This window comes from Chroicocephalus ridibundus, chromosome Z (genome assembly GCF_963924245.1).
Source record: "Chroicocephalus ridibundus chromosome Z, bChrRid1.1, whole genome shotgun sequence".
In the NCBI taxonomy this organism is placed as follows: Eukaryota; Metazoa; Chordata; class Aves; order Charadriiformes; family Laridae; genus Chroicocephalus; species Chroicocephalus ridibundus.
The window spans coordinates 73,635,707-73,653,868 of record NC_086316.1 but is presented as its reverse complement, the minus strand read 5'-3'; the positions used below and the strand labels follow the sequence as shown (position 1 = coordinate 73,653,868).

At 38.6% G+C, this 18,162-nt stretch overlaps 1 protein-coding gene across 6 annotated transcripts in view; it reads left to right on the top strand.

Moving 5' to 3' along the window:
* RAI14 (retinoic acid induced 14) overlaps positions 1–17,102 on the top strand; it is a 92,688-nt gene extending 75,586 nt beyond the window's left edge. The window contains exons 5-18 of one of the 6 annotated variants that reach the window (XM_063320495.1): positions 88–152; positions 2,733–2,790; positions 3,589–3,659; positions 5,091–5,197; positions 7,464–7,642; positions 8,369–8,397; positions 9,365–9,451; positions 10,101–10,187; positions 10,896–10,953; positions 11,302–11,420; positions 11,935–13,461; positions 13,984–14,133; positions 14,759–14,824; positions 15,084–17,102. In XM_063320495.1, the coding sequence (XP_063176565.1) occupies positions 88–152; positions 2,733–2,790; positions 3,589–3,659; positions 5,091–5,197; positions 7,464–7,642; positions 8,369–8,397; positions 9,365–9,451; positions 10,101–10,187; positions 10,896–10,953; positions 11,302–11,420; positions 11,935–13,461; positions 13,984–14,133; positions 14,759–14,824; positions 15,084–15,161 (2,681 nt within the window). In that variant the 3' untranslated portion in view covers positions 15,162–17,102. Of the gene's footprint in view, positions 1–87; positions 153–2,732; positions 2,791–3,588; positions 3,660–5,090; positions 5,198–7,463; positions 7,643–8,368; positions 8,398–9,364; positions 9,452–10,100; positions 10,188–10,871; positions 10,954–11,301; positions 11,421–11,934; positions 13,462–13,983; positions 14,134–14,758; positions 14,825–15,083 lie in introns of all 6 variants that reach the window. The other 5 variants (XM_063320494.1, XM_063320493.1, XM_063320498.1 and 2 more) reach the window with 5 other exon arrangements.
* Positions 17,103–18,162: the final 1,060 nt, after the last annotated feature.

Genomic DNA, 18,162 nt, shown 5'->3' with positions numbered 1-18,162 from the left:
TCAGAACTTTGCCTTTGTCATGGAAGAGTTTATTCCTGTGCTTTGCCATGATTGCATACTCAATATGCTTTGCCTTTATTCACTTAGGGCACAGCGCTTTACATCTTGCAGCCAAGAACAGTCACCCTGATTGCATTAAGAGGTTACTTCAGGTAAAGTAAAAATTAAATTAATTTTGATTTTTGAAGTTTTCCTTTTTTTCTGTAGATTGGTTTCACTAGATATGGACGCATCTCCTGCTAATAATCTGCATCACATTCCCATATTGTTTTTCTGTCTCCTTGCAATCTGGAGGTGCTCGAGTTTAAATACCTTTTAGGCACTGTGAATGGATGCTGGAAAACAATGTAGTATCTTCCCTGAGTGGTCCAAAAATACAATTTTCCATATTCCAGCAGGTTGCAGCTTCTGTCTAACTTCCTGTGTTTTGCCTGTGTCATTGGATGGCTTGGAAGTAGAGGGGTTAAGAGGTATAGGTGAAATGGATTTTTCACTTCTGGGGGGATTGTGATATTGTTCCACTGGAATGTTTTCTGTGTTTTGTTGACCATAGAAGTATCTGTGAAGTTTAAAGTCAAAAGGAGAAGAAACAATAGTAGTTTAGATGGTAAAATATGGAAATGCTCAAATCCTCAGTGAAATGAGGCATAGGACAGTGAGGGGTTAGAAAGGGAGTGGAAAGAATGGGGAAAGAAAATAAGAAAAACAGAAGTGAAGATGAAAAAATGTTTCTGGTGTTGTTGAGGCTGAAGATGTTGATTAGTAAGCAAGAAAAGACATTGTCCTTCTCGGCTCAGTTTCAGAAAGCCAGGTGAATTTTGTTGGAGGTGATTGGAGAAATGGGATGGATTTTTAGGAGTTTGGAATCATCAGTGAGAATGTGGCTCAGATACACATGAAATAATGAATAATAACCCTGCTCAAGCGCAGTGGCACAGAAACAATGGATCCCATATCCCAACCTCTAAATTGTTTTTCCCTGGTTACCACAAGACTATGCAGTTGTCCTGTGAGTGACCCTGTCAGTGTCTCTGATAATATTGGGTCCAATTCCACTGATTCCCACATCCATACTGGTTGCAAGCTGACTCCCCTGTTCCTCCACGCCTGGAAAGGTTTATCATTAACCACGGAGGCACCCCTCTTCGGGACTTCATTGCGAATATCTACTACTTCTATTGCAAACCCGTTTACAGCATAAACAGTGACATCAAGCTGTCACTGATGGTATCGCCTGCAGCAGCATGATCAACTTGATATGTGTTTAATACCAAATATCTGATGCCCATTCACTTGCCGGCTACAACCACAGAGTACTTTTGTTGATATTTTGCTAATTTTGTTGCAATATGCAGCTTTCTAAACATGTTCATAAGTGCAAATGCATTGGTAATATTCTCCAATAATTCATGCTCTTTGTATTGCTTTCTTGCTTCTGTGGACCAGCTTGGTGATATAAACTCTACATGTGAGGAATGTCTAATCTTTATATGCTGGAACTGAATTAAAACAGGCTAAATAATTATTTTACACAGGCAGAATCTTGACATTTTTGTTACGTAGTGTGGTAATCTATGTGAACCATGAAAATCATGGAAGCGTTGGAGGCAGGTCTACATTTGAAATTCAAAAGCTGTAATGTTTGTTTTTTTAGAAGCCCATTACTTCAGGGTTATATCTTCTTGTGCTCAAAGAAGAGCAATGAAGCTGGTGAAGGGTCTAGAGAACAAGTCCTGTGAGCAGTGGCTGAGGGAGCTGGGGTTGGTCAGCCTGGAGGAAAGGAGGCTGAGGGGAGACCTTACTGCTTTCTACAACTGCCTGAAGGAGGGTGTAGTAAGGTGGTGGTTGGTCTCTTTTCCCAGTTATCAAGTGATGGGACAAGAGGAGATGGCCTCAAGTGGCACCAGGGGAGGTCTGGATTGGATATTGTGAAAAATGTCTTCACCAAAAGTGTTGTCAAGCATTGTAACAGGTTGCCCAGGGAAGTGATGGAGTCATCATCCCTGGAGTTATTTAAAAGATGTGTAGATGCAGCACTTAGGGACATGGTTTAGTGGTGGGTTTGGTAGTATTTGGCTTACGGTGGAACTTGGTGATCTGGAAGGTCTTTTCCAACTTAAATGATTCTATGTTTCTCTTTCTTTGCTGTAAACTAAAGTCTTCTGTACCAAAACAAATCAAATTTCAAATCTTTATCAAGACTTATTTATTACTTTGAAATCTAGATTGATCAATCATAGCTGGTGTCTTATAATAACAGAAAATGTAACTGTATTGTTGATGCTTTAATTTTTACAAGGGCAAATGAGGCCTTATTGCCTTTAACAGAAATAATGCAAGAGTAATTGCCTTAGTACATGGTTGCTTTAGCTCTTACTGTAATGTAAAAAAAAAAAAAGCAAAGCTTTTCTGAGGCAAGGGAGAGAGGGGAGAGAGTTTCTTTCCTTTTTTATTTCATGATCTAAGTTGTTCCAAAACCGTAACATTTTTATGGATATCTCTCTCACCACAAGTATTTCCTGTCCTTCAGTATAAGCTGGTACCAAGAAAGGGGAGATGAGATTGGTAGGACGGAAAACTGTGCCTTTCTTCACTGTTGTTTTCTGGAGTAGCGCATAAAACTCAAATCTCAAAGATGTTCAATGCTCTGTCCATAGAATCAAACATATGTTTTGTTTTCTGGGTGTTTCTCTAATTGCCTTTTTTTCTCTTCTCTGTATTGAACTGTGCAGAGTAAATGTCCAACAGACAGCACTGACAATTCTGGGAAAACAGCTTTACATTATGCAGGTAATTTTGTTGAAAGTTTGTACTATTTTGTTGTGCTTGATATTTCTAGTTCTTCAGCCTAGTAGAGCTTTTTAGGTTCTAATTACATAAATCTAGTGAGTCCACCTGATGGTTTACAAATTTCAGGTATTTTTTTAGATAAATAGTATGAATTTTGAATTTCAGTTAATAAGCTTAACTTGCACACTTGCAAGTGCAGAGCCATTGCAATACGTAAGATTAGGTTGATTTTGATTTCAGTCTTTAAAGGTTCTATCTTCTTGTGCTAATTTAGAGCATGAATATTGGTTGTATTTCTCCATACAACTTCTTGTTCAGCCTCTTAGTCTCTCTCCTACAGGAAGGATGGGGAGGGACTCTTTTATCAGGGAGTGTAATGGTAGGACATGGGGTAATGGCTTCAAACTGAAAGAGGGTAGATTTAGATTGGATAGCAGGAAGAAATTCTTTACTGTGAGGGTGGTGAGGCACTGGAACAGGTTGCCCAGGGAAGCTGTGGATGCCCCATCCCTGGAGGTGTTCAAGGCCAGGCTGGATGGGGCTTTGAGCAGCCTGGTCTAGTGGGAGGTGTCCCTGCCCAGGGCAGGGGGTTTGGAACTAGATGAGCTTTAAGGTCCCTTCCAACCTGAACCATTCTATGATTCCTTCCTTCTTAAAACAGAGAAATACAGTTTAATTTGTTTTTCTTGGACCCCACTGTAATGCTGCAATATTGCAAGTGGAAGCACAGAACACAAATTGAAAATGGGGTTTAATGGACATTCATGCTTGTCTTTTTTTTTCTTTTTTTTTCCACAGCTGCATGTGGCTGTCTTCAGGCAGTTCAACTTCTGTGTGAACACAAATGTCCAATTAATGTCAAAGATTTGGTATGTACCTCTTCTTCCATTGTGTACTTCAAGTACTTCAGAACTTTTACCACCCTCCACTCCAGTCAATCTTGGGTGCAGCAGTTCAAACAGATACTATGCTTATTCCTTCTTGGATTTCTCTAGTGGAGGAAGTTCCTTTTGCCGCTTGCCATAGCAGAGGTGGGGAAGTACTTCACAATCTAATAAAGTAGTGGCAGGATTTGCTGCTCATTGAATTGAGTACAAGAGACATTGGTACAAGTAGCTAGAATCAATTCTGATATGTTCGAAACATAATTAAAAGTCTTTCCTTTGACTCCAGTAGGCTTTGGAGAAGGCCCATTATGTGGCCAAGTTCTGTGAAATGCTCACAAAGCCCAACCAGAGTACAATAAGCTTAAAGGGAAAACAATATACTTGATGTAGTCTAAAGCCTCAGGGACGTTACATTCACTATTATGAAATGTCTACAAACACCTAGGTCTATTTCTGGGAATGATGCAACTGCCTCGTAGAAAACCCTCTGAGATAAAGGGAGGGGACCTGACAGAAATGAGACACAAAAGATTGAAAATATTTAAACTTCTTTTGGTTTTGACTTAGATCTGTCTCCTTCTTATCTGGTCTTTCTAACAAAAATATCTGTCATGGAGGTTAGACCTAAAATTTCAGTGGATGCATTTTAAAGGCAGAAAAGGTTTGTTCAGTCCTAAAGAGAGAAGGTTGCAGGAGTATCTAATGTAGTCAGCTACATCATGGTTGATCACAGGGAAGAGGGAGCCAGATCAGCTTCATGTACCTCTGAAGGTACATGACAAAATGGTGACAAGCAATGGTCGGAATTTGGGCAGTGGACCTAACTGGGAAATTACAGGTAGGTGCCAGGAAAAAAAATCTCACCATGAAGGTTGTCAAACATTGGAACTGGTACCCAGAGATGTCATGGTGTTTCTGCCTTTGGAGATGCTTAAAAGTTGACTGCACAAGTCTCTGAGCAAGGTACTGTAACTTGAAGTTTGCCTAGCTTTGGATTGAGAGCAAAGGGAGCAAACCCCAGAAGACCTGCAAAGGTGTCTTCCAACTAAGTTTTTCTATAATTATATGAAACGTTCTATTTTTGCCTTGCACTTAGTTAAAATTATAATTTTTGTTGTGGAGCTGCTTAAAGGTATTGCATAGTTCCAAAATGATCGTGTTATAGCATTAAGCAGACAGCAAAGGGAGTACAAACAGCAAAAAAGTATTCTTACTCCTAATGCTTTGCATCCCTAGTGGTCAAGAAAGGAGTTAAAGTAAACCCAGCTACATTTACGGTACACAAGAAAAATGTATTAATAGCACCTTGTTTTTGCTACATAGAAGTAAATTTCATAGCTGACCTTTAAAACTCAGAGTGATGTTTGTAAGTGGATGGATTGTTGTTCATAGTTTCTTTAAATGCATTCCTAGGATGGGAACATACCCCTGCTGCTTGCAGTACAAAATGGTCATATGGAAGTCTGTAAATATCTTCTGGATCATGGAGCAGACATCAACACCAGGGATAAAAATGGAAGGTACAGCAGGTTAACATGTTAATTCTTCCCCAAGGCTGAGTGTCAAATGAAGCTTTCTTCTCAAATCCTTCCCAAAGTAGTTGTTGTTAGGTGAAAATGCCTTCTGTACTAGACAGCATATCCTGATTGTTGAGAAGGCTTACAGAATTCTGCCTAAAGGGAAAGGTGAAACGAACTATGCAACTATAAAACTAGATGTACCTGTAAGATTTCCCTAGGGCTACCAGAGCAGTAAATCCAATTCCTACAAGAATCTGACTGATAGCACGTACCCACAGATCACTTTGTACGTGTCCCAGTTTAAATGCTTCTCTCTTCTTGGCATGAGTTAATTTCTCCAACTTCAATCCTAAAACTGTTACTTGGGAATGACATCTGAGCAGGATTCTTTTTTTCTACTATAATGCAGCCACAGCAGCAAGAAGAAAAATACAGTGAAGCTAAATAGTGGAGATGCTGTTGTCTTACAAGGTGTCATTTAGTGATTTGTTGCATTAATAGATAGTGCATGGGTCAGAAAACTGTTTTTGAAAAGCAACATCCGTGTAGTAAAAAGTGCACTTGGTTTGATGATACTGATGAAGATCAAGAGTCTTTGAAAATTATGGGCTTTTTTATAAACATCGTTAAACTGTGAAGAAAAAGCACGATGCTAAGAAGACTTGGCGCTTAAACCTGATAGCTATCCTGATTATTGTATGTGATACAATGCTTATATTGTTCTTTGGCAGCACCTGGGAGGATAAGTTTGGGCCCTAACTTGTTTTTTATCAGTCCAGAGTTTATTAGCACACTGTTTATAGTTGTCTAAAGAAAACCCCTTTGTCATCTTGGTTGGTTTGAATGGCCTCATCCGTGCTTTGAACGTGAGGTGCTGCCCACTCTGGGACTTCTGCCTTCCCCTCACTCTTTTACTCTTTAATCAACACTGTCAAGAGTTCATAGTTTAATTGGATGAAGGCATTTCTGTCATGGATAGGACTGGTATTTTTGTATTTTCTTTTTTGAGAAAGTACTGTGTATAGAAGCAAGAAAAAGATATAACATGGAATATACCATTTCATTTATTGCTTTTCTTCTGGTAAGGAGGGTGACTACTCTTGCATCTCGTGTTCACAAAAGTAGTTACTGGAAAAGGAGGAGCCTTACTGGGAGAGGAAGGGGATAACCTTTGCAAATGACATTTCCAATTTCCTATCTTGTCCAGACTAAGTAAATTATTTTGGTAATCTAAAACCATCCCTGTGACTGGAGGTGTTATCCAACTTGCCACTCGGCACTACTTTTTAGCACAGCACTGCAACAGCCATCACTTCTGCAGGGCTCACCCATTACAGGGAGTATGTTTAATTCGTTGGTGAAATAATTGTCTTAATATCTAGCAAATATTATCACTGTAGTAACATTTCAGTTTCATATCTGCACTGAGGAGTGTGTTTACCAATTAACTTGGACAACCTACTAGGAATGTTTTCATGTTGAGAAGGCAGAATTATGCCCAAACAGGAAAGCAATATTAGAGCATGCTTGAAAGGCAGGGTTTTCTGTGTGATTATAATTATTCTGTACATCTTTTATGACCCCTTCAAATAACTGAGAAAAACAGATACAACCTGTTAGGAAAAGACTTCTTCTGTATGCTACCCTTACTCTAGGATCTGGCACTGTCCAATTACTCTGTGTTGGAGAAGGAACTGTGCTCTAATGGACCCTTTTTTTTTTTTTTTTTTAACTGAGAGTAGATCAGGATTTGAGGTCAAACCCATCTCTCAGTCTCACTGAAGAGCTTTGAGATTTGTTTGGCTTTTTGGTTGAAATCTGTTTGTCTATTTTGTCTTAAAAGCAGCATGTGAAGGAGAGCAGCAATGACATAAATGCTTTCATGTTTTACCACCACTTGCAGAACTGTAATTGGAGTGTGGCAGTGAGATTTGATAGTCTGACTTCATCCTGCAGCCATTTCTATCTATGACTCTCCTCTTAGCCTCATGAACCCATTTTTAGAAATGTTTGGAGAACTGTGCAAAGCATGCTAGGTCATTGCAGAAGGTCCAGCTGGGGACTATGGAGAAGAGAAGGAAGAGCAGGCTGGTGTTTGTAAGGAGAAACAGCAGTTACATGTATGTGTCAATACACGTGTTGATAAAATCTTGGACTTTATTGCACAATAACTGTCACACCTTTTTTTTTCCTGAAAAAACAGGCTGCTACTTAAAGGGTACACTCTTGACACTTACTCCTTGTGTGTTTTGTTTGTTTTGTGCAGAACTGCTTTGATGATGGCTTGTGAAGCTGGTAGCCTTAACATGGTGGAAGCCTTCCTTAAGAAAGGTGCAGATGTCAGTTTAGTAGATGTCTCTGGACAGAATGCCCTGTATTACTCCAAGCTCTCCGAGAATGCAGGGATACAGAATCTCCTATCATCAAAGTTATCTCAGGATGCGGGTATGTAAGAGATGCCGATCTGCAGTTTGTCACTTCTTGAACTGGCTGCATGTATGTTTAGTGACGGAAAAATTTACTTCACAAGGTAGCCCAAAAAGTTTAAAAAGCCATCTTCAAGGTGGTCTGGATGAAGCTTTCCAAAAGCAGGAAAATGTGGTCTTTGCCGTAGATAGTAATATTTAGGATGGGATAAAGCAGTGAGAAGGGCAAAAAGGGATGTTTTGGAGAAAGAAAAGAAAAGCTGATGTAGCAGCATCGTGAAGTCTTGCATACGATTTGGAATAGATTCCTTTTTATTATGTGAAAGAGTAAGTGGAACATACAGCTCCTCAATAGGGGGGTTGGAGTAAGAACTAATTCAGGCAGAGGGTTTTATGGTTAAACTAAGACAGATACCTAAAGTAGGAAGTTAATGTACAAGATTGGTGTCAAACCAAGACGTATTTCTAAAGTACGAAGCTAATGTGCAAGAATGGTGTGAGACTATAGTAGAAGAAGAATTGTCACAATCCTTCAAATTTTATCTCAATATGAAACCCAAAAAGCAGCAGAGAAAGGTTCAAAGGGAACTTGAAAATTAAAGTGCATTTCTCAGGTTTCAGACAGGAGTTAAAAAACCAAACGAAGTGTTTATGGTGTGGGAAATACAACTGAGAGATGGGTTAGGAATGGCAAATAACTTTTATTTGATAGCTTTCTTAATTCCACTTCTTTTCTGCTTCGCAGATGCAAAGTCACCGATAAAAGCAAAGCAGGTATTTCTCCTTTTGGTTTTAAAAATACTTGGGCTATATAGACTAGTAACTTAAAAAACAGTAATTGACATGACTCGAAGCGCTAGTAAATGCCACTGTGAGATGTGCTCCCATTGCACTCTGTAATGTGAAAGGTTTTTATTGCGTATTCCAGAAATGTGTTTCAGGAACATTGCTTTTGGACTTAGCTTCTCTGTGTAACAGCAGCCAGCACACTCAGTGAGCAAAGGAAGGGAGAGCGAGTGTGCACATGTGTGCCAGGAAGGTACGCTTCTTCTCTTGTGTAATGCAGGAGCTTGGATTTTGGGCTCCCTGTCTCTTTAAGCTGTAGAGAAGATGATCGAGAAAAGTTCCCTGTTTCCAAAACACATAATTTAAGGTTATCCCTGGTTACATCTTACTGGAGACTCCCACCTGTGAGAATCCGAGCAGATTTAGGCAATTAAATTAGTTTCTTACATTTTTTTATTTAGTCTCGTATCTTGGAGTGCAAGTAGACCTTGTAGATCTGCTAGTGGCTGGAAACTGGATGAGAGTACAATGCATTGGTTCATTCCTTCTCTGAGTGGAGAGGTGGGTTTTTCAGGGAGCTCAGGCAGAAGTTGGTGGAGAGGAAAGATGGTGGCCTTTAAGAATGGCATGACTGGACTATGTATGAATGGAATTATTCAAGATCACTAGTGCTAAACCTGTTGTCAGCTTCTTGCTTTTTCACTAAATCTTGTTTGTTTTCACTGAAGCATGGATTACAAGTGGGCAGATTCTTGTTGTCAGGCATGTTTAATATCTTTTTGTTAGTAGAGATGTAGTCTTTAAATAGGAAAAAAAAAAAAAACACTGCATGAGCTGCTAAAGTTGATATTAATGTGGGATTTTATTTATTTTTTATTTTTTTAATAAAACAACTTGCTCGGACTCTACTAACCAAACTAACAAACCTACCTTTTCTGGCTGGTGAAACTTTCAGCATGATCAAGGCTCTAAATTAAGTTCTGAAAGAAGTGGAACTCCAAAAAAACGCAAAGCCCCACCTCCTCCTATCAGTCCTGTTCAGGTAAAGAAAAGACCAATTTTGAGATGCTTTTAGGGGGTGAAAAGCGTTTTGAACATTATGTGAATGTTGTGGGCTGGATTTGCTCTGTTACTGTTATTTTATACGCCTGTCTTACCATGAGTGCTTTTCCTGACATAAGGATGACACCATGAAACCACATGTTGGTTAGGCTAACTAAGCAAAATTGCTTGAAATACAGCATGCTCTAAGATACAAATGTAAAAATTTTACTGTTCAATTGTTTCTTTCATCAAAAGTTGAAGGTTTTCTAGTTTTGCCAACTTCCATAAGTAAATAATTCTGTATATTTTAATTGTGCATACATATATACACATATTATATGCATATATGCATATGAAAGTAAAATACTTACATAGATTTACATAGTGTCAAAATGCAATTTAACAGTTAAGTTTAATGTTGAACTAGAGTGTTACCTGTATAATAGCTACACTGCATATGTAATACTGACTCAGAAAAGCACTGAATAATTAGATCTGCTCTTTGAAACTAACCTAGAGTGGTGACTTATGTTACTGCAGGAAAAAGTACTCTTTAGTGTATGCCCATATGTATATGGGCATATGTTAGAGAGGTAGTTATATATACATGTATGTATACATACTTATTTATGTAAAATCTTTTACAGTTTAGTGATTTGTCCTCTCCACACTCATCAACTTCAACTCCCATGACTGGAAAAGGGCAAGCTTTCTTTGCTGATCAAGCATCAAAGGTATCAGTTTTCTGTTCTTATGAAGTTTAGGGAAGGAAGTTGTTGTATCTTAATAATGTATTTTGGTTAATAATATATTTTGCTGACTGCAGAGTCTCCTGTGAATTTAGTTAGCTGAGTTTTAGGAGCAGAAAGGGATCCGAGTCTTTTTCAATGTAATTTATAAGCAACTGTGGATTACTTTACTGTTTACTGAATATGTAAATAGAAGTAGTCATCAATTAGTTAGTATTTAGGAATATGGTTATGAATATGGTATTAATGTTGTGAGAGCTCATTACCTCATACCAGCGAAGTGCATGTCATTGTGAAATGCAGAAGGTAGAGACCCTTTCACCAAAAGACATCAGGGATATGGTTGTGTTCTGTATGATCTTTACGTTACAGTATTGAAGATTCTTATTTTTTAATACATGACAATATATATTACTGTTTATCACAGGGGCTGTAGCCTTCCAAACTATCTATGAGATAGTTGCCCATATTTCATTACTATTTAATGAGAATTGGGCAAAGGAACTTGAATGGCTTTAGCAGATTTTGAAATACTGGCTGCATGCTGCAGTTAAACAAGACCCCAGAAACAAAAGAAACCCACTTTGCTGTGCTTAATCCAGTAAGATCTTTGCTGTCTGTACTTCTCTTTGGTCAACTGTCTCACTTCACATCTGCTTCCTGTGAAAGCTTTTTCTTTTGGTGTCTCAGCAGGAAGAATTCAGCTCCTTGCATCGAGATAATAAAGAGAGACTGAGTGACAGCACAACAGGTATACAATAACCCTTAATCCTTATTTTCATATTTGGTTAGATGTTTTAGGTGGTGTGAAATATTGAAATCTGGTCAGAAATCCTCTGTGCCTTTCTGCTTAGAAGGTGAGACACAATAAGTATTGGGAGTAATGTTTTGTAATTTCACCAGCAGCTCCCTACCAAAACCTCCTGCTTCTGTTGGGTGATCTAACGCATTTTTGGGGAAGGAGTTTCTAGGAACAGTTTGCTTGCTCCCTACCCTTAGTGGTCATGGGAACAAACTGTTTAAATCGAAAGGTTAGAATAACTAACTAGCTAGCACTTAAGCTTTTTGAAAGCTTTTGAATCTTTGTTTTTCTCCAAAGGTGCTGATAGTTTACTGGATCTGAGTTCTGAAGCTGACCAGCAAGATCTACTTCTGTTGATGCAAGCAAAAATTGCTTCTTTGACATTGCATAATAAGGAGCTGCAGGACAAATTACAGGTGGCATATTTTTGTGCTGTTCTAGTGCTCTCTTAATCTGCTAGCAGAACAAAGAGTTGCTTACGATTTTAAAGAGATGTACTGTGAAGATAATTTAATGAGCATGTGGGTGGTAAGATCATGGAAACACTCTGCCCCAAAGGATTAAATCAGTGTTTTGATCTTCTCACTTTTCCCATAAATTACTGAATAACTTTGTTTATTATGATAACCACATTCTAAAAGATGTTGTTAACAGTTGTGTTAGGAGAATTTTAATTTGCATAGCTTTGATTATTAGCTTATGGAGATCAGCCCAGACTTTCAGAGGAGCTTGGCACTTACTGCCTTCTCTCACTATAGATGACTAAATGGGAGCCAGCTGGGTTTTGAGTTTTCTAAAACTTTCTTCCATGGTGCTTTAACTGCTTGTCTCTGTAGCAAATGGAAAGATTTCCTTGCTTACTGTATTCTAAAAAATATAATTGTTTTTACTGTGAAACCTATATAATTATATGACTTTCTTTTTGCACAGGAAAGAACGCCTAAAGAAGTGGATTCAACCATAGAATCTTATCATTCCACCCAAACAGAGCTTGAGCAAGCAGCAGATAGACAGAATGAGTTCTCGGCTCAGGAGCTGAAGTCTACATTAAATGCCACCCAAATTCAAGAAAAGTTGACAAGTCCCACTGAAGTAAAAATGAAGTACCTCCAGGAAGACTTAAAGGATGTGCAGAGGAAATCAGAGACTTCTGAAGCCAAAAGAAAGCACGTAGAAGCTCAGGTCCAGTCTAGAGTCCCAGAAACTGATAATTTAAATAGCACAAACATTTCAGAAAATGGTTCTGATCTTAACCTGAAGTTCCAAGAAACTCAAAACAGGTATGAGGAAGCTGTGAAAGAGGTTTTGAACGTACAGAGGCAAATGAAGCTGGGTCTCGTTTCCTCTGAAACTGAAGAAAGCAGTTCTGATCTGAGTAGGTTGAAGGCTACATGTGGAGAAGTTGAAATGCTTAGGCAAGAATTGAAGAGAGCACTGGAGGAAAGTGAAAGACAAAAAGAGAAAGTGAGAGAGCTACAGAAAAAGTTTGAAGAAAGAGAGCAGAATGTGGTAAGCAAATTGTCTGTGGAAGAGTGTGAGGAAATGAAGAATTCATATTGTTCAGTTATTGATAACATTAATCAAGAGAAAGCATTGTTGATAGAGAGGTACAAAGAAGGGCAAGAGGAAATTAAAAGGCTACAGGACAAGCTGACAAATCAGGCACAGTTGGAATCTGGTGCTGAAGCTGGAGAAATGAAAGAAGGGATGCACAGAATGATAGATGAGCTCAACAGACAACTCAGTGAATTGTCTCAGTTGTACAAAGAAGCACAAACAGAGCTTGAAGACTATAGGAAGAGAAAAACTCTAGATGATATAGCTTTGGACTACATTCCCAGAGATGAACATGAGAAACTGATGCAGGTAACAAATTCTTTGAAATACAAAGCAGAGAATGAGTTATTGGAAATGAAATCTCTGTACACAAAAGTATTAGATGAAACAGAAGAACTAAAGCAATTATTAGACGCTCAGAAACAAAACTCGTTGCCCATTACTGAACATCATCAGGTGATGAATGCAGTCAGAAATACTGTAAGGGAAATGGAGGAAGAAATAAATGAGCTTAAAGAGCTGCTTACCAGGAAGGAAAGCGAAGTAAGAAACTTACAGAAGGAATTACTGGAAGAAAAAGCTGCAATTAATGAAGCAATGGTACCCAAGGCTACATATGAAAAGCTCCAGTCATCACTAGAGGGTGAAGTTAGTGTTTTGTCATCCAAACTGAAAAATGTAATCCAAGAGAAGGAAAATGTGTTCTTAGATGCTATGCAACTGAGAAATGAAGTTTTGCACTTGAAAGAAGAGAAGGAAGGTATGCATACTCTGCTTGAAGCAAAGGAACGGGAGGTGACTGGTCTTCACCAAAAGTACCATCAAGCTCAAGAAGATCTTCTTGAAATGAAAAGATGTTCTGAAAGCTCATCTAAACAAGAGGAGGATAAAGATAAAAAGGTTAGTGATATACCACAGTGGAGGGGTGTTACTTGAGTTCAGACTGCAAAACGGGTGGAATGGTGCATGGGTGACCTAATAGACAATGTTGTGTCAAATGTCACAGAGTGGAGTAACTTTTGAGTGTATTTGCCCATCTAAAAATTCAGATATCAGTTCAGTTATTTCCACACTTGAGGAAAAATACTTGACTATATTTTGCTAGCTGTGAATAGCCGGCCTGTGTTTAGTATGTTTCTGTCTCCTGTTTAGCAGCAGCATGTGTGAAGGTGGTAAATACAATCCTTATTTGTAAATATTGCTGGCTTTCAGAACAAGGAATGCATTTTGAATTGTCTGTGTTAGGACAGGTGATAGAGAAGCATTGTAACCCCTTGCTTACATGGTATCTCTGTTTGTCCATTGAGTTTATTTACATCTTGGTTTTCCCCATTTAAGTCATGAATAACCGCAAGATGAGACCCACAAGAATACAATGTGCCTCGCAGCTTTTCATGAAAGCCTGTTTTTTTCCCTCCCTAGATCAATGAAATGTCCAAGGAAGTTAGCAAATTAAAAGAAGCATTGAACAGCCTTTCTCAGCTTTCCTACTCGACCAGTGCCCCCAAAAGACAAAGCCAGCAGCTGGAGGCATTGCAACAACAAGTGAAGCAATTGCAAAACCAGCTGACTGTAAGTGTGATAATTTGTAAGCCCACCATTATGCCCAGTTCTCCAAAGACATGCATGCAATTCTTCACACTGCCCTATTTAAAATGGAGCACAGTCAATGAGTACAAGGAAAGGAATTTTCATCCAGAAATTCTATAATTTCTGTTTCTCTGAAACATTTAGCAATCTGCAAATCACAAATTGCTCTTTAGAAATAGTCTAACTAAAGTAAAGCTGTTTTCCCCTGTCTAGCTGGCAGATGGGTCACTGACTTCAGAGAAGAGCTCAGTTGCAGTTGAGGGTTGATGTGTCATAATATTATTGGCTTTCCTCAACTCTCATTCCTGATAAGCTCAGAAGTGGAGTATGTGCTCATTTCGCATCTTTGCAGCTCAGTGCTTCTTAGAACTTACATCATCTCATCAGCTTTTTTACTGGGATGGGTAGAATTGCAGTGTTTCTGTGAACCATGCTTCCAAGCAAATTATGTTTTGGACGGCCAGTGGCACGGTACCGTCTCAGCTGGTTTTCCATGCATGCATAAGGCCATGATTTGTAATTCCCCAGAGCTCTCTAAATCTAGTTGGGGAGTTCTGAGTTCCACAGTTCTGAATGCTCTGTGGCTTTCTGTGTAACTGTTTTACAGGAAACAAAGAAACAACATCAGGAAATTGTCTCAGTTTACAGGATGCATCTTCTCTATGCCGTGCAGGTATGGTTACTTATGGTCAGTTACAAAGTGTTGGTATTTTAATGAAAGATGTTTGTTCTGCAGATCTAGTAAGAACTTTGCATGTTTTATCTAAGGCATCCTACCCAAAAGGTATGACTATTTAAGCACAAATTTAACACTGCTTCCTTTGGGGAAATTGATCTAATTACTATACCTCAACAATAGTTTGTAAATCTTCTAAAAGAGTAGAGAGATGCTTGAATTTAATCATCTTTCCTTTTTTTCTCCCCTTGTCTAGGGTCAAATGGATGAAGATGTTCAGAAAGTGCTTAAACAAATTTTATCAATGTGTAAAAGCCAATCTCAGAAAAAGTAAACAAAAAAGCCAAGGAAAACTCCCATTTTCATTAATCTTGTTATGGGTGTTTATCTAGATTTGCCTTAACATAAGATTTAAAATTGGCAATTTGCTGCTTTTGTGTTATTGTGCTGTTTGTGAGGTGGATTTGTTTGTCTCTACCCCTTCCCATGTGCATTTGCATGTGCAGTAATGAAACACATGCCTGCTTTTCGTATCCAAATGCAATTATGTTCTTTAGACTTTTTACTTATGCCACTCCATGTCATGTTTACTCTGAAAGTACTTTCTAGCTTCCTCCAATAGAGGGAGGTTAGTTTAGAGGAAAGCACTCGTGTTGCCTGCGTAAAGGCGAAATTCTTGATAAGGTCTTCTGTACTGTTTATAAGCTGCATCTTATTATTGGGGATTAACTTTGCTGCTTGATGTTGTAGCACTCGGATTCTTGACATTTTGCCATAAGCAGTCTTTGGCAGAGCAGAAGTGAGCCTTGCAGCAGTGAGCAGAAATAGGTATTTATGCTAAGCCAGAGCATCAAACAGCTACACTTATTAGTAAAATATTATTTAAGATTAACATACCATAAGGTAGCTGTGCCAACCCATCCAATGCACTGAGTACACAAAAATCATACCATGCTTTATAGTTTCCTTGAACTCCCTGGTAGTGGGATGAAACTATTTCAAAAGGTAAAAGCGGTAGTTTATTGAAGTTCTGTACAAAGCAGTACAGAAACATCTGTATAAACAACCCTTTATCATAGGTTTAGCTATCTATGCAAGCGTTGGCCATGAAGCTCAGGAACAAAACCAGAACATATACTTTAGACAAGGGATTCTAGTGAACACAGGATGTTTACAGTGAATGTCAATGCCTCATACTTCTTAACCTCACTTTTGTAAAGATCTTCTCTTCAGTATATTTTTATTGGCCCTCTGATGAATTTTTTTGTAACTAAACCATTTTTTCTACATAATGTTTGCATTAAACTATTAACAAATATTTTTAGGTAATCGTGTTTTAGAGAGTTTCTTTTTATACCCCCCAAGTATTCAGTAGTAGTGAAGCATAGTGAAGTGTTTTCTGTTTGTAAAAGATCCGTATGGAATAATAGACCTGTCTGTCAGTGTGGTCCAGAGCAGTGAAGTGTAAAATGCAATTCAGCCTGCTGTTTCAAAAAATGTGGAAATGATAGGCAGAGAACAGCAAAAGTTGTCAAAAATTTCTATACATTGTTTCTGGAGGCTAGGGGCGTCAGTAAAGCCTTTATCAGCACTTTTAAGTTTAAGGTAAAATAAAAATGCTTGATGTGGTATAGTATGAAACTATGGAAAAATGTTTCTAAGCACACACTGCACTTGAGGGTACAACCATTCTAACTAGCTTGCAGCTTCACTATGGTATTCGTTTTATTCCTGTTAGTGGATATGTCTCTAATAGAGAAATCTCCCAGAGCTAGATAATCTATGAAGTTTATATAGAGTCATAATATGACAAGAGTCAGCAGTGCCTCAGGCTGACTGGACTCATAGTGCACTTATATCAGATAATTCCTAACCCTGGCAAAACTAAAATGAATTTTAAAAGCAAAAGGAAAAATCACACCTTTGCATCAGGTAGACCTTGATGTTACTTTTCTTGGGTGGTTTAACTAATGCCTGCTAATTTTGAACAGTATTTCATAGTTAGATGGTTTTGAAAATGCTCCAAAGAAATGTGAAAAGAATTTTGCTGCAGCACTTCAAAATGAACAACAAGATTTTAAGCATGCTAATGCTGCAAAGTACAAAACTTGATGAACCATTTTGTAGGTTGCCTGATGGATTTAGTCTTCTACTTTATTTTGGTTTGTATATTTATTACAATTACCTTTGTGGAATATTGAAAATTATATACTACAGCATAGCAAGTTTCTTTATATGTAATTTACAAGAAGTTTCCTTATGCAGCAAATAAACTATTTCCAGTTTTTTCATCTTTGTGCTTTTTGTGCCTTCATTTGCTTTTTGTATTGAAGGAAGTCTCACTACTCTGTTTTAACATTATGCAAATACGTTCTATATCGCATGTTTAGATAGCTCACAGATGTACCTGGTTTTCCTCCCTGAAATTGCAATTTGATTATTAACTTTCTTGATCTGTCAGGTACAATAGAATTCACTCCAAGCCCCGTGCAGCCAGCTTTGCAAATTATGCCTTCTATCTGATTGGTGAGTTCAGAGCCATTTCTCACGTGGACATCCCGCTAGCGGCAATACGGGTTCCCCATTCCCCACTGGATATATTCCAACTAAGTTTAAAACTACCTTAGAGCTGCAGCACAGATTGGTGGGGTCCCACAATTTTTCAAAACTGCAGTTCTGTATCACTTAGCACTTCACACACAGAACTGCAGTGAAAGTAGTTGCATATGGATATGTGGCTATATATACTTCTCTTTAAACTTAGCAATAGTTATACGGTCAGCCTCCATTGCCTTTCATTATCTGCCTCTCCTGAGTTTGAGAAACTAGTTTTTCAGTAACTTACTTCCTAATATCTTCATGTCTGAGGGTGGAATGCACAAATGGCAGGAATTGCACCCCTTTTGGTTACATCCTGAGGGTCAAGTAGCTCTTTAGCCTCTTGTAGAAATTTCCTAGAAGCTGCTCAGTACTGGGTTTCCTTTGAATAAGGCTGCTGACAAACTGGTATGCAGAATCTGTTCATGGTGAGATCACCTGGCAGAGAAGATCACTTCTGCTTTGATGGCATTTGTGCTGTTACAAGGAATAGGCTGCCTAAAATCTCCCATGGGAATTGCCATTTGTCTCCCATGTGGATGGCCAGATGACAGCTCTGTTGCATAACAAGTTGAGGGTTTTTTAGGGGCAGACCTGTGGCAGTCCTGCATTTTGCCTTCAATGTTGGTTGTTGCCACATTTGAGCTGAAGTGCTTCTGGAGCATCACTGCTCCAGTGGTTATTTATTTCTGGCCTCCTGTGCAGGCAATCATGACGTGAGTCTTCTCCTGGGCAGC